The sequence below is a fragment of the Ambystoma mexicanum genome, chromosome 5q, assembly GCF_040938575.1.
Source record: "Ambystoma mexicanum isolate Mex_15411 chromosome 5q, UKY_AmexF1_1, whole genome shotgun sequence".
NCBI lineage: Eukaryota > Metazoa > Chordata > Amphibia > Caudata > Ambystomatidae > Ambystoma > Ambystoma mexicanum.
Window position 1 is genome coordinate 1,033,075,189 of NC_090933.1, and position 13,236 is coordinate 1,033,088,424.

A 13,236-nucleotide genomic window follows, 5' to 3' on the forward strand; every position below is an offset into this window, starting at 1 on the left:
GCCTAACGCGGCGCCGACAGCATCGACACAGGCCTCGAGGCCAGAGCCGAGCGTGTCCCTCGACAGCCTGGGCGCCGACGACTTCTTCAGAGGCGGGGCCTCGAAAGAGTCCGTCGATGACCTTGACGCCACCAGCGTCAAAGTCTACCTTGAAGACACCACAGGTGCACACGGTCTCGAGCGCGTTGAGGACCTGGAACGGGCATGACGAGAAAGATTCCCCTTGTCTGAGCGGGACCTCTCCCGTGAATCGTGCCGACCACTCGAGGCGAAGGCGTGCGAGCGGTGTCTCTCAACCGATCACGACCGGCCCCACTCGGAGGCGTGGCATGACCAGTGCCCTGCGATTCGAGAATCGCTAACATTTTCTTCCCGAAGGAAGCCCATTCCTCCGGCGTCGCATGCTTGGTTGGATAAGCGACCCGCCGATGGGCGGAGTCCTCTGATGAGGACGGGGAAGGCGACCGATGACGGCGCTTCCGGGAGTGCCTCGAAGAGGCAGAGGAGTGGCGGGACCAACTCCAGGACCGAGACCCACTGGACTTCCGACGACAATGCGGAGCGTCGACCCTCGAATCGTCTGTCGAAAGCCCCGCAGACCTCGACTTCTATGGCTTGGACACCTTACCTACCGACAACTTCTTCTTGCGCTCCCGCAAGGCTTTGGACGTGAGCGACTGGCCTCCCTGAGGCACCAGAGGCAGGCGTCGTGCGAGTCATCTTCACGAAGAAATTCTTCACAATACGAATAGGTTCGAAGAACCGAGAAAAAACAAACTCCAAAGAGTCGAGGCGCACCGAGATCTCCGAAGCGAACACGTTCGCGGAAAAAACGGAACCGAGGCTACGGGCGTCGTGCGTCCTACTTATAACATCCAGTGACGTCGGCCGTCGGAGGAGGTCCTCGAGGGCGGCGTATCGACATCATCGAAGCAGGACGTAGACGCCAAAGATTTTCCGAAGCAGCACAGCTGTGGTGATTACATGTCATAGATCTGGAATACGTTGCAGGACCCAATCCCCTAGAAAAGTCAATTTCACTTTACTTCCTCTGGGAAACAATAGTTTATCCTAGAGAAGGTATTTAAACCTTGGGAAAGCCAGAAAGGCTTCCCAGTCGCACTGCATTGAGGGTGCTTTGTGACAAATTAAAAGATGATGCCATGGAGTTGTTTAAACTCCATAACCAAAAGAAAAACCCAGAAAACAAAACAGAATTAAAAAGTTCAAAGTGCCAAAGTTTAGCAAAAGAGCTGAAGGGCTCTAAGGTGGGAGGAATTGGCACATTTATGAGAATTCTCTATAACACTTAGCCCCTTTTCCTGCTCCAACGTATTCCTCATCTTAGATAGCTGCGTGGAATACAGCTTTAGCTGCCTTGGAGAAAATAAAATTCGGCAGAGGGTGCCGATGTCATCGAGTCGATGGTCCCTCGAAGGCCTCCGTCAAGGCTGACGTCATTGGGTATACAAGTAGCAGGCGCAGCGCCCGTTGGCTTCAGTTCTGTTTTTCCCCCACTCGTTCTACTGTGTAGATTTTGCCAGTAGTCCGGTATTAGCCTTGCGAAAGTTGAAGTGGCAATAACCCGGAAAATCTACAGATGAGTAGGATGGGAGAGCGATGAGGAATACGTTGGAGGAACATCCAATCGAAAGAACGTTACCAGTTGGTAAGTAACGTGTTCTTCGAATGGATTGTGTCCTCCAACGTATTCCCCATCTTAGATGCTCCCAAAGCAGTATGGAAAATTCTCTGGAGGGAGTAGATTTTTGATACCCTTATATGGCTGAATAGAGCACTGCCTTACCAAAATTCTGCTCCTTAGACTGGGAAGCATCCAGACTATAGAATTTTGAAAAAGTATGCAGCAATGACCAAGTTGCTGCTTCACAAATGGATTTTATGGTAACAACTCTTTGAAGGGCCGTCGAAGAGGCGGTGCCTCTGGTGGAATGGGCCCTTAAGCCTTCTGGTGAGTCTTTCTCCGCCAATCTGTAGCATTCTGAAATGCAAAGCACAATCCAACGCGATATATGGTTTGTTCTGACACCGATTGACCCAATTTCCTTCCGGTGTAGCCAATGAAAAGTTGATTATCCACTCTAAGCTTGGAAAGCCTAGAAATGTAAAAGCTTAGATCTTCTCGGATCCAACCGGTGCAATCTTTGCTCTTCCTTACTAGGATGAGGATAGAATGCGGGTAGAACAATTTTCTGATTTAAATGAAAATCAGACACAACTTTAGGTAAAAATTAGGTTTTAACCCTTAATACCACTCTGTCCCTATGGAACACAGTATAGGGTGGCCCAGAAGACAGTGCTAACTAGGAAAGCAGTTTTCCATGTCAGTAATCTTACTGGCCAAGTGTGCAAAGGCTCAAAAGGAGCACACATTAAGAATTTTGGAACCAGATTAAGGTCCCAAATTGGTACTTGGAAAGGGTAAGGAGGAAACACATTGGTGAGTCCTTTTAAGAATTGTACTATTAAAAGGAATTTTGAATTAGGAGCATTCTTCCGACGAGCACTTGAAAATGGAAAGCGCAGCAAGATAACCTTTAATGGTCCCAACATTTAGACCTATGTGCTAGAGACAAGAGGAATGACAGTACTTCGGGAATAGAACATAGAAAAGGATCAACATTCTTTTCTCTGCACCAGTTGCAAAACTTTTTCCAACGGCAACAGTATAGATATTTAGTTGCTGGCCTTCTTGCCGAAAGCAATACCTCCATGACGTCATGTGGAAGGTCCCAATCCTTGTATCTCAGCCTTTCAGATACCAAGTGTGAAGGTTGAGAATCCTGACCTCTGGATGGAGAAGCTAGCCCTCCATGTGTTAGAGAAGATCCTCTCTCTGAGGAAGACGTAAAAGGGGACATATGGTCATGTCTAGAAGGCCCGGGTACCACGTTCTCTTGGCCCAATCCGGGGCAATTAGGATCATGCGCTTTCCGGACTGTCAGTCTCCTGATGACCTGAGGAATGACAGGAATCAGAGGGAACGTGTATAATAGTGGAAAGTTCCACTCCACCACGAACGTGTCCCCTAGGGCTCCTCTCGGGGAAAATTCCCTTGAGCAATACCTGTCACACTTCTGGTTGATTCCGGTTGCAAATAGGTCTACTTGAGGGGTTCCGCAAAGGGCAAAGATCTCTTGAATGACTGAGCCAGTTCCCACTCGTGGGACACCGTGCTCTGCCTGCTCACAGCGTCCACCATCATATTCTCCTCCCCTGCTAGATGAACTGCCGTTAAGGAGATTCCTTCTTGAATTGCTCAATACTAGCGCTGCATTGCCTCTCTGAACAGAGGTAGTGACCCTACACCTCTTGTTTAGATAATACATGGCCACTGTGTTGTCCGTCATTAGGATATTTTTTCCTCTGACAGAGGGTAGAAAAGCCATCAGCGCTAGTCCGATTGCTCTCAGCTCTAGAAGGTTGATGTGTAGTTTGGGATTGGATCTTCGGTGGGACCATGATCCAATAGATCGGTCAAATCATCCTGGATGAATTGGGTTGGTGGTCTAGCCCATCCTAAATAATCAACCACTTGTCATTAGTTGACGGTATGAGGGACTGGCATGCTCCCCTGGTTCTGGCCTGCCAAAATCTTTTTCAGGCGATGTATTAATACCACTTTGCCACTTGCATTATGTAAGGATTCCACCAGGTCCCTCATCCTGCTTTCTTCAGAAATCAGGCATTCTGGGACATTTTGGGGTACCATATTCCAGTCCAAAAGGAACATTCTCATCAGATCTCTCCTGTTCCTCAAATATTGAAGTCAAGGATTTGAAAAATTCCTTCCTTGGAAGAGGTTTAAAAACCTGTTCTGGGAGAGGTGTACTTGTGGAACCTGAAAGCATTACAGCCTTTGCAGCCTTCTTTTCTTTTTCTGGCTGAGTTGGCTGAACTGGAGCCTCTGGAACCTTAGGCGCCCAGGGCTTCAAGGGCGTTGAGGCGCTCTTTGAAGATATGCCCTTTGGGGTGCGTCGGGTTTCAGAAGGCGTCTGACCTCGAACGGTCGACTCGAGCGGTCTTTCACTTGGCGTCCTGGAAGGTTCCCGATCCTTCCTCCTTCGATCACCCGGGCTCGAGGGTGCGCGAGTGTTGGAGCGATCACACTCCCGGCCGGCTTCCAAAGAAAGCGCGGACCAAGGCTTTGCTTTCTCAAACACCATAATTTTCACCCTGAATGCTTCCCACTCTTCGGAGGATGAATGTTTTGTGGGGCATTTCATCCTTTTTGGTGATTCGCCCGAGGACGAGGTGGAAGGGGACCTGTGGCATCTTTTCTTGGATTTTTTCGTCGAAGATGAAAAGCAATTGGAATCGCTTCAGGACCTAAGCCGATGCCTTTCGCGTCGAGGAGACTTCTCACGGGACCACAACTCGACGCTAGAGGCTTTCCAGTCGGATTTACGACCTACCTGCAGCTTTCCCTTCCTCTCTCGCAAGGCCTTCCCCGTCATCGCCTGACACTTTGTACAGGCCTCCATGTCGTGGCCTTCCCCAAGACACCACAGACATTCTCGATGCGGGTCCGTGATGGACATTTTCGAACCGCAAGATTTACACTTTTTGAAGTCGATGACGAGAACATATTGAATATTCTTCAGTATTTACTGCGTCACAGAACTCGAGGCGCGCCAAACTCCCAAGCAACATGTACCGCGGAAGCAGCTAAAGCTGGATGGTATACATCCATCTTAGATTTAAGATGAGGAATACGTCGGAAGACAATCCATTTGAATGTGTTACCCTCACTATTTTAGATGGCTGGTGGCAGTGGTTTAATTTTCCTACCATTGTGCTTTTCTACTGCAGGCTGAATCCTCAACTGCAGTATAGCACCCATGGGTGACCATTTTGGTCAAAATGTCCCAGTCATCTTTTTCGCCATTTTCTGTTTGCGAGGTCTTTGTTGGGTTTTACTCTGCATGCCAAGCTAGGTTTGAGCCCTTTCTCCGTTTTGCCTTTGGCGGGCTTCAGTTCTGAAACCCGCCTCTGGCTCTAGTGTGTCTGGAAGGGCAAGAAGTGAGGGAGGTTCCAGAAACTGTCCCGGTCATTTGTCTTTAGAAATGCCTGAATGCACAGTCTCCTGGGCTGTGCATGGATGGGAGAAACCTGCTTAAAAAGGTGCAGGTTTTGGGAATTAAGACAGTCGACCACTGGGAAGAACAACCCAAAGAAACCGTGAACGAAGCTTGCTGCATCCAACTGGACCGTTGAACTGCCTGGTGAAGCCCTGCTGCTGGGCTGAAACTTTTTTCCAAATCGACAAGAGAAGCTCCAGAAGGGACGACTTCTTCCCATGGGTTAGTGGGACCAACTAACCCAGAGATGAACTCCACTGGAGCATCTTCCCCAACTGGCTGTACTTCCTTGCTGCTGCAGGAACAGAGTGCCAGGGCTAGAGAAATCCGTAGTAGAGTGCAACGTCTGTGATCCGGCCAAAAGCTCAAGTCTCCCCAGGACCCTCCCGAAGCAGGACGACCAGAGCACGAGTCACCTCACCAGAGTGCAGGAAGCCCAACCGGTATCCAAGATCTGTGGTGGTGCTGTTTACTGTGCACTGAAACTGCATGTTAGGCAATGTTTGTATGCAGTACTCTTTGGGTGCACTACAACAACTCCGACTACAGGTAAGGCAAACCCAAACTTTGGTATAGCTTGTAATAAACAGTTTTGGTAGCGTGTTGAACAGCCAGGCTCATTTTAAGAGGGGTCAATGTGAGCTGTAGGGGAGTTAGAGATTCACAGTGACAAGTATTCAAATAACCACTTACACACAAGGTTTCCTGAATAAACAATTATTCATTTATGCATCAGTCAGTTAGAATAAATCTTCTTCGGAAGGGAACAATATAATAGTAACACTTAAACTTCATAACATACACACTTAATATCTCTAAATCAGTAGATACCCTTTTGGGATGGCCCACAGACACCTACACCCTCAGGTGACTTCAATCGCTAGGGTGCTGGGGACATCATGGTAGCATTCAGAATCATGTAGGAATAAGTCAAAGGAAAATATAGTGAGAACAAACGAGAGACGTCAAATATTCTTAAGGAGGCGAATACTTTCAGATCCCCCAATAAGAGTCATTCAGTGAAAAAGGCTAAGCCAATGTCAATAGGCAAAAGTCTATATGACCTTAAGTACTTCTTTGCAGGTAAGTAGAAAAAGTCTTTGCACAATGTTTTAGAAGTCTGAAGAAAGGAAGAATAAAATGGGCCACAAGCGGTTAGACTTGTGAAAGGTAGAAGATGCAAGCAACTCTACAACAAGAGGTAAATCCTCTCAGACTTTACAGTAACTTTGTATTGAATAAAGAGCAGCAGATGACTTATGTTCCTGTGCAGCTCTGCAGATCTCACTGTTCCTGGGCCTCAGTCGTGCGGACAAGAGAGGACTTCTGGGGACTCCTACACTACAATGGGACAGTCACCGCTCGCAACCAGCAATCTTTCCAACAAGTGGCACTTCAGTGTTTCAGCTCCTCGCGACTTCCGCAAACAGCAACACTGCGGTTTCCGTCTGTCGAGATGGACTTTCCTTGCTTCTGGGGTCCCCGCACTCTGTTGAGGGGGGCTCAGGCTCAGTCAGTCCTGCTTCCTGGGAGTCCAGAGGATCTTCCTGGAGCTCTTGGCCAACTTAAAAGCAACGCACATAATCTGGTGTTCCTCTCCCTGGCTATTCGGTTTCCAGCAGCAACTGTGTGGAAATTCAACTAGCTCCAAGAAGGATGTCCAGGTGGCTTACTTTGGAGTTGATTGGTTCCACCAACTCAAAAGGAAGAAGTCGTCCTTGAGGGCTTCTGTGTCGATACGAATTTGGAGTTTCAGTACAGCAGCAGTGCTTCACTGGGAAAACCAGCGGTCCAGGAGTTGCAGCAGGCGTCTTCTTCAAGCTCAGCTTCGGTTCCTTTGTCCAGTGGTCGACTCTGCCTTCCAAGCCAAAAGACTTGCCTTTTATTCAGTTCTCTCCCATTCATTCCAGCCTAGCTACCACTCACCCAGCAGGGTGGCTGTCCTTGCCGGACAGTCAGCCAGCCAATTGTCAGAGTGCATTTGGGTCTCCTAGGAGACTAAGCACAGGGAGCTTCGAGCACCTCCCTCACTTCCTGCCTACCCCAGACACACTGGAGCCAGAGGCGTGCTTCACTCGTGAGTCCCACCAAAGGCAAAGCGAACAAGGGGATCAAACCTGGTTTGGCGCGCAGAGTAAATCTGAAGAATGCCCATTCCACAAAGAAATGGCGAAAAAAGAAGACCAGGGCCATTTTGAGAGAAATTGCACCCTTGGGTGCTTTACTGCAGCTGCGAACACAGCCCACGATAAATGCACACCACGTAGGTAAAACTAAACCACTACCACCAGCCAATCAGTGAGAAAAAGGTAACAAAAAATGTTACATGAGAAGCTAGACAAAGGGGATACTAGGTAACCCCTCCGGCACCCTTTTGTAAGATAAGTGTGTGCTGGCTCTAGAAAGTTACAAATAGTAAATTTCACTTTACTGCTCTTGGAAACAGTAGTTTATCCAAGAGAATGTATTTAAACCTCTGGGCAATCTGAGACTTCTCTGGACCACTGCACTGAAGGTGCAGTGTGACCCATTGTAAATGATGATGCTATGGAGTTTGTCAGACTCCACAACCAAAAGAAACAGAGTTCAAAATCACATTAAAATACATGAAAGTGGGAAAAACTGTCTTGCCCTCTCCAGATTAAAAATCCAGAAAAGTTGCTCGGGGTCTCCAAGGTGGAGGGAATTAGCACATTTCTGAGAATTCGCCCCAACACTGGCTACAAAGTGAAATCAACACTCATCTTGCCACAATTTAGAAATGCTGCAAGTATTGTCCAACATCATTCATGCCATTGATAGAGCTGTAACTTCATGTGTACAACTGTGCTTCAAAGTCCTGGCATTTTTGGATAGGGCACACATGATTAGTTGTCCTTTAATTACAAAGGCCTGAAAAGCAATCCAAAGTGAGTTTTACTAGAACCACCTGGGCATGTGTATTCAACTATAGCAGTGATTTTCTGTGACTTGTGTTGCATCAATACCACACCAGTGTTCTTGGATGGCATTGTAATTTTTGTTAATGTTATACTGCATTTTGTACTAGGTTTTGGAGCCTGCAAGGGAAATAGACCCAACGTTTTACCAAACTGTTCGCTTGAAAGATAGCACTTTTAAAGGCTTTTTGGCATTCTATGAACCATTTAACTAAATTTCCACTAGTGTGTGTGAATTCAAGCAAATGTGTGGCAAAGTATTTTATTATACACACTAATGTAGTTTAAAATAGCATAACATCTCAACACAGAGCACCTGCATTACATAATTACAGTACAATAAAAACAGCGGTCATGGACGTAGTGCTATAGACAGAAGGGCAAATGAGATTCAACATTACATTCTTGGAATGTATGATTGTTTACAATCTGAAATTTTTCAGAAATACGAAAGGGTAGGAATACTGGCACAATATGAATTAAGAAAAAATTCGTATTATGCGCCACTAAATATTTAAATAAGATATATTGCCAATAGAGAATTGTTTGGCTTAGATGCAGATGAATTTTTGCAGGTTTTAAACATTAGAAATAGCTCCACAAATTATATCATAACAAAGTTGTGTAATTAGGTCTGATACAACACTGCCTGGAGCTTAAACTGTAGCAAAACAGAATTAAACCTGAACACACAAAACATTCTATGGAAATTGTGTGTTTGCAAATTACATTATGGAGCATGTACTGAGATGAAAAAAAAGGATATCTTGATCGGATCCAGAGCCTTCATCAATGCAATGCTACAAGACAAAAAGCCTCTTTAAAACTATTTAATATCTGTGCAATTGTTCATCTGTATTTTCATTCCTTCTCTTGGTACTTATGAGGTTTTGTCCTTGCAATGTCAAGTTATAGTATGTAAAAAGCCACACAAAAAACAAACCTCAAACTAAAATATTTATATTTACCAGCAATAAGCAGCGAATCCATTCTGGGAGGGGGAAGTGGGGGTTTGAATAGTTTGGTCATGTCTTCCTCTGGCAAGAGCGCCTCTCCTCGAGTTGCACGCTGCATGTTTTCTTGTTGACGTCTTTGTTGGTACTGTTAAGAAAAGTTAAACGAAAAACAAGCACTTAATACAGTTTTTAGCTCAGAGATCTGTTCTCCTTTGTATTAAGACACAACTGTGTCAATTGGCAAAACACCAGGGTTGGTCATGTATAAATATGTAAATAGACAAAAACTTCTGTAAAGTTGTAGGAATGCCATACAACTTCAGCTAGTGTTCGGAAGCCTGAAGCCTTTGTTACGGAAGCACAGTCTTAGGCTATTAAGGGCATCAATAGTACATACTGAGATATGCTGAGATAGCTGCACTTTGCAAGCTGTTTCCTGGCTTCATTAGTGTAGCTTTGTCTGATCCTCACCCAGTGCGAAGGTAAGCCCCACACTGAATTTGGTGGGCATATATCTTTCTCTGTATTCCAAAGCACTATGTAAACTATACCTGTCTGCAAATGGCCCGAGGTAGGGTGGCAGGATTTCAGTTTTTGTTTCGTCTTGTATGGCCTACTCCACTCCTGCCCCCGACCCCACACCACTCCCTCCAACTGGCAGACTCCCCCTCCCGCCCCCCCCCCCATCTCATTCCACCTTAAACTGCACACTCAAACCTCACCACTCCCACAGATGGCCACCACAATACTAGCTAAACCATGACTAAGCTACACTTTAACCCGATCATTCTCCCACATCGGCTGGTAACTAGGCCAAAATGGGTAATTTACTTCGAAAAATTCTGCGACGTGTGTTTTGTGGGTTAAGGGGTAAAAGGCGGGTCTGGTGGAGTTTGTGCTAGGGATTTTTATGGAGGGAAAGGTGGTTTTTGGTGGGGAATCCCCACAATTTTGTAGTAACAGTTTGAAGTAATTTCCACAAAGTACATTACCACAAAGTAATTTACTTCGTGGACATGACATGGAACCCACGTGCTCTAGTCTATCAGATCTTGGACTCTTCTCCATGGAGAGCATACTCCCAAGTTTCATTTGCCAAACCATAGAAAGGAGATTGTCGCACAAACTTGGTGCGTACCTGTCCCAGCTCCCCATGCACCAGTTTACACCACTGATTTCACATCTGCCTTCCCCACTGTCACCAATGGCCACCTACTCCACTTCTATACTGTGAATGTTAGCATGTCCCACACTTAGATGGAATCGTGAACACTAGCCCGAGTCGCATCTAGATAAGATTATGAACGTTAGCAAGTACCACACTTAGATGGAACAATGACTGTCAGCATGTGCCGCACTTGGATAAAATTGTAAATTGTTTCTTACGTCTTAGACCATAACTCAACCCAAACTCTCACCTCATATCGCTTTACTTACTCTCTACACTATCACTCATTTAGATTACAGCTATACCGCTCCATCAAATTCGTCCTAGCTGTTCACATACAAACATTACCCTATGATCACCTCATCATTCTAATAAAACGCAGCTATATCCCGTGACAAACCGGCCTAGCTGCACACAAACGTCCTACAGGCCTAACGCAGCCAAAACCCAGTCTTGATGTACACCAGTCAGACTGCCCACATTCAACTGATATCAATAAAACCACACCAAACTGCTAGGATGCAGCCACCATGAGGCAATTACACCAGCTGCACACATAACTGGTGCCCCCAAGTCCCCTACAACACTTTATTCTCTCAACTGACCCGGACTACAGTCCCCGAAGGCGTTCAACCTACCAGCGTTTTGAGGTCACACCATTACTATATTGAGCGCTATAAGTGCCAAATAACATAACAGAAATGGAAGAAATGGATGGATGCATTGAATGGATGGATGGATGCATTGATGGAATGATGGAATGACTGTACCCTCTAGTTCCAATGTGTGCCCACTGTGAACGTACCCCACTTTGTTCCCCATGCTGTTGTATATCCCCAAATCCCCCCCCTCCTATCGCTGTAAGCCCACCCCCCCTTTCACTGTGTGTCCCCTGCCATCCTGTTCCTGTGATTTCACTATGTATCCCAATGTATCACCCAACCATCTGGTCACTGTGTGGGCCCACCGGGCCGGTGTGTCACTGTGTACCCTGCTTTCTTGTTCCCCATGCTGTTGCTATATATCCGTATGCCCCCTCCTGTAGCTGTAAGCCCAGCCCCCTGTCACGGTGTCCGCGTGTGTTCCCCCCCCCCTCCCAGGCTTCCTGTTCACATGCCTGGTCTTGGGCGCTTTAAAGATCAACCATCATATCACATCAATACGCCTAACCTCTACTATACACCATCACACAACTAGAACAAAGCTATTCCCTTGATAAATTCGGCCTAACTGTTCACATACGAAGACTACCCCACAAACATCTCATCACCCTAATAAGGAACAAGTTACTTACCTGTAACTGTTCTACAGCATGGGTCTGGCATGGATTCACATGTTCATGAATATTTACCATCGTCAGGCTGGGAATCCTCGGTAAAGAGAAAAATCAGTTTCGTTTCTGAACGGTCTTTCTACTAATAACCAATCATTGGTCTTTGGGTCATACTGCCACCAGCCAATGACTGCCCTCTGCCTAAGCCCCTCTGGCAGCCATCTTCAGATTTGGTAGCACGTAAAGTGGCAGGAGGACCAAGAGAAGAGCCGCAGAGGGGTTGGAGGGAGGGTTCGCATGTGCATACATAGCAGTACACATGCACAACCACGGGAGGTGGCAAGGCTCAACATTAAGCTTTACAACAACTTAACATTAAGCATCTCTTACCTCCTCACCAGGCTCACCTTCAAGCGAACAGGTTGCGCAGCACTGCTTGGCCGACTCTGGACTACTCCCTGGAATCCTGGTCGATGCAGTAGAATCTCGTGAAGGTGTGCGTCGACATCCACATAGCAGCCCTGCAGATGTCCAGCAGGGGCACACCAGACAGGAATGCCATGGTAGCAGCGATCGCTCTGGTCGAATGGGCTCTCGGACGGCCGGGCAACGGTCAGTTTGCCAACCGGTGACAGTGCATGATGCAGCTGGAGAGCCATCTGGAAATTGAAACCTTCGAGAGGGCCTTCCCTTGGTTCACAGGTCCAAAGTCCACAAACAGCTGTGATGTCATCCGAAAACTTTGTGCGGTCCACGTAGAACTTCAGCACTCTAGCCACATCCAGCGAGTGCAAAGTCCTCTGAGCCGGCGACGAAGGAGACGGGAAGGAAATAGCTAACACCAAAGGCTTGTTGAGATGGAAGTCCAACGGCACCTTGGGCATGAAGGAGGGGTGCATCCTCAGCACTACCCTCGTCTCGTGGCAGGTCAGATATGGAGGTTTACAGAAGAGGTCCTGGATCTCTCCCACTCGTCGTGCGGAGGTGATGGCCACAAGAAACGCCGTTTTCCACGATAGGAACTTCAATGCTGCCGAATGCAGAGGCTCGAATAGCAGGCCCATGTGCCTGGTCAGCACCACGTTGCGCTCCCACGCCGGGGCTGGAGTCTTCACCGGCGGGAACGAGCGGAACAGTCCTTTCATGAACTCCTTCACCAGGCGGCGAGACCACAGCGACGACTGCCTGGAGTAATGGTGTAGCAGGAAGATAGCCGCCAGATGGATTTTGGAGGCATGTGCCCGCCCCGCCTTGGCCAGCGACGGCAAGTACGGCAGCACTTGAGGGGCCGTAATGTGTAGAGGGTTGATCTTCTGTGCACGGTACCAGACAGAACCTCTTCCATTTATGCCCATAGCACTTACGAGTCGAGGACGCCCTGACTTTTGCAAGGACCTCCTTGCAGTCCGCCGGGATATCGTAGCCACCGAACTCTAGTGCTGCAGGAGCCAGGCCTGCAGGTTCAGCGATCCTGGGTCGTGATGTAGGATGGTGCCTCCTTCCCCGGAGAGATGATCCGCGCCCATCGGCAGTTTGACTGGGAGGAGTGGGGGGGGGATGCTGACAAGTCCAGAAGGACCGGAAACCATATCTGCCTGGGCCACGCCAGTGCAACGAGGATCATCCTGCACCAGGACCGTCTGAGTTGACTGATAAGTCGCAGAAGCAACGGCAACGCATACAGGAACAGGCCATCCCAGGGGAAGGAGAATGCATTGCCCAAGCTCCCCCGCTGGGGAAACCTGCCGGCAAACCGCCGGCACTTGGTATTCGTCGCCGCCGTGAAGAGATCTATCTG

The 13,236-nt window shown here is 47.7% G+C and overlaps 1 protein-coding gene across 1 annotated transcript in view; it reads right to left on the reverse strand.

Annotated features, from left to right (window-relative positions):
* Positions 1–13,236, reverse strand: part of EIF3H (eukaryotic translation initiation factor 3 subunit H) — a 434,278-nt gene that overhangs the window by 35,303 nt on the left and 385,739 nt on the right. The window contains exon 7 of the mRNA XM_069621535.1: positions 9,010–9,142. Within this exon, the coding sequence (XP_069477636.1) occupies positions 9,010–9,142 (133 nt within the window). The remainder of the gene's footprint in view (positions 1–9,009; positions 9,143–13,236) is intronic.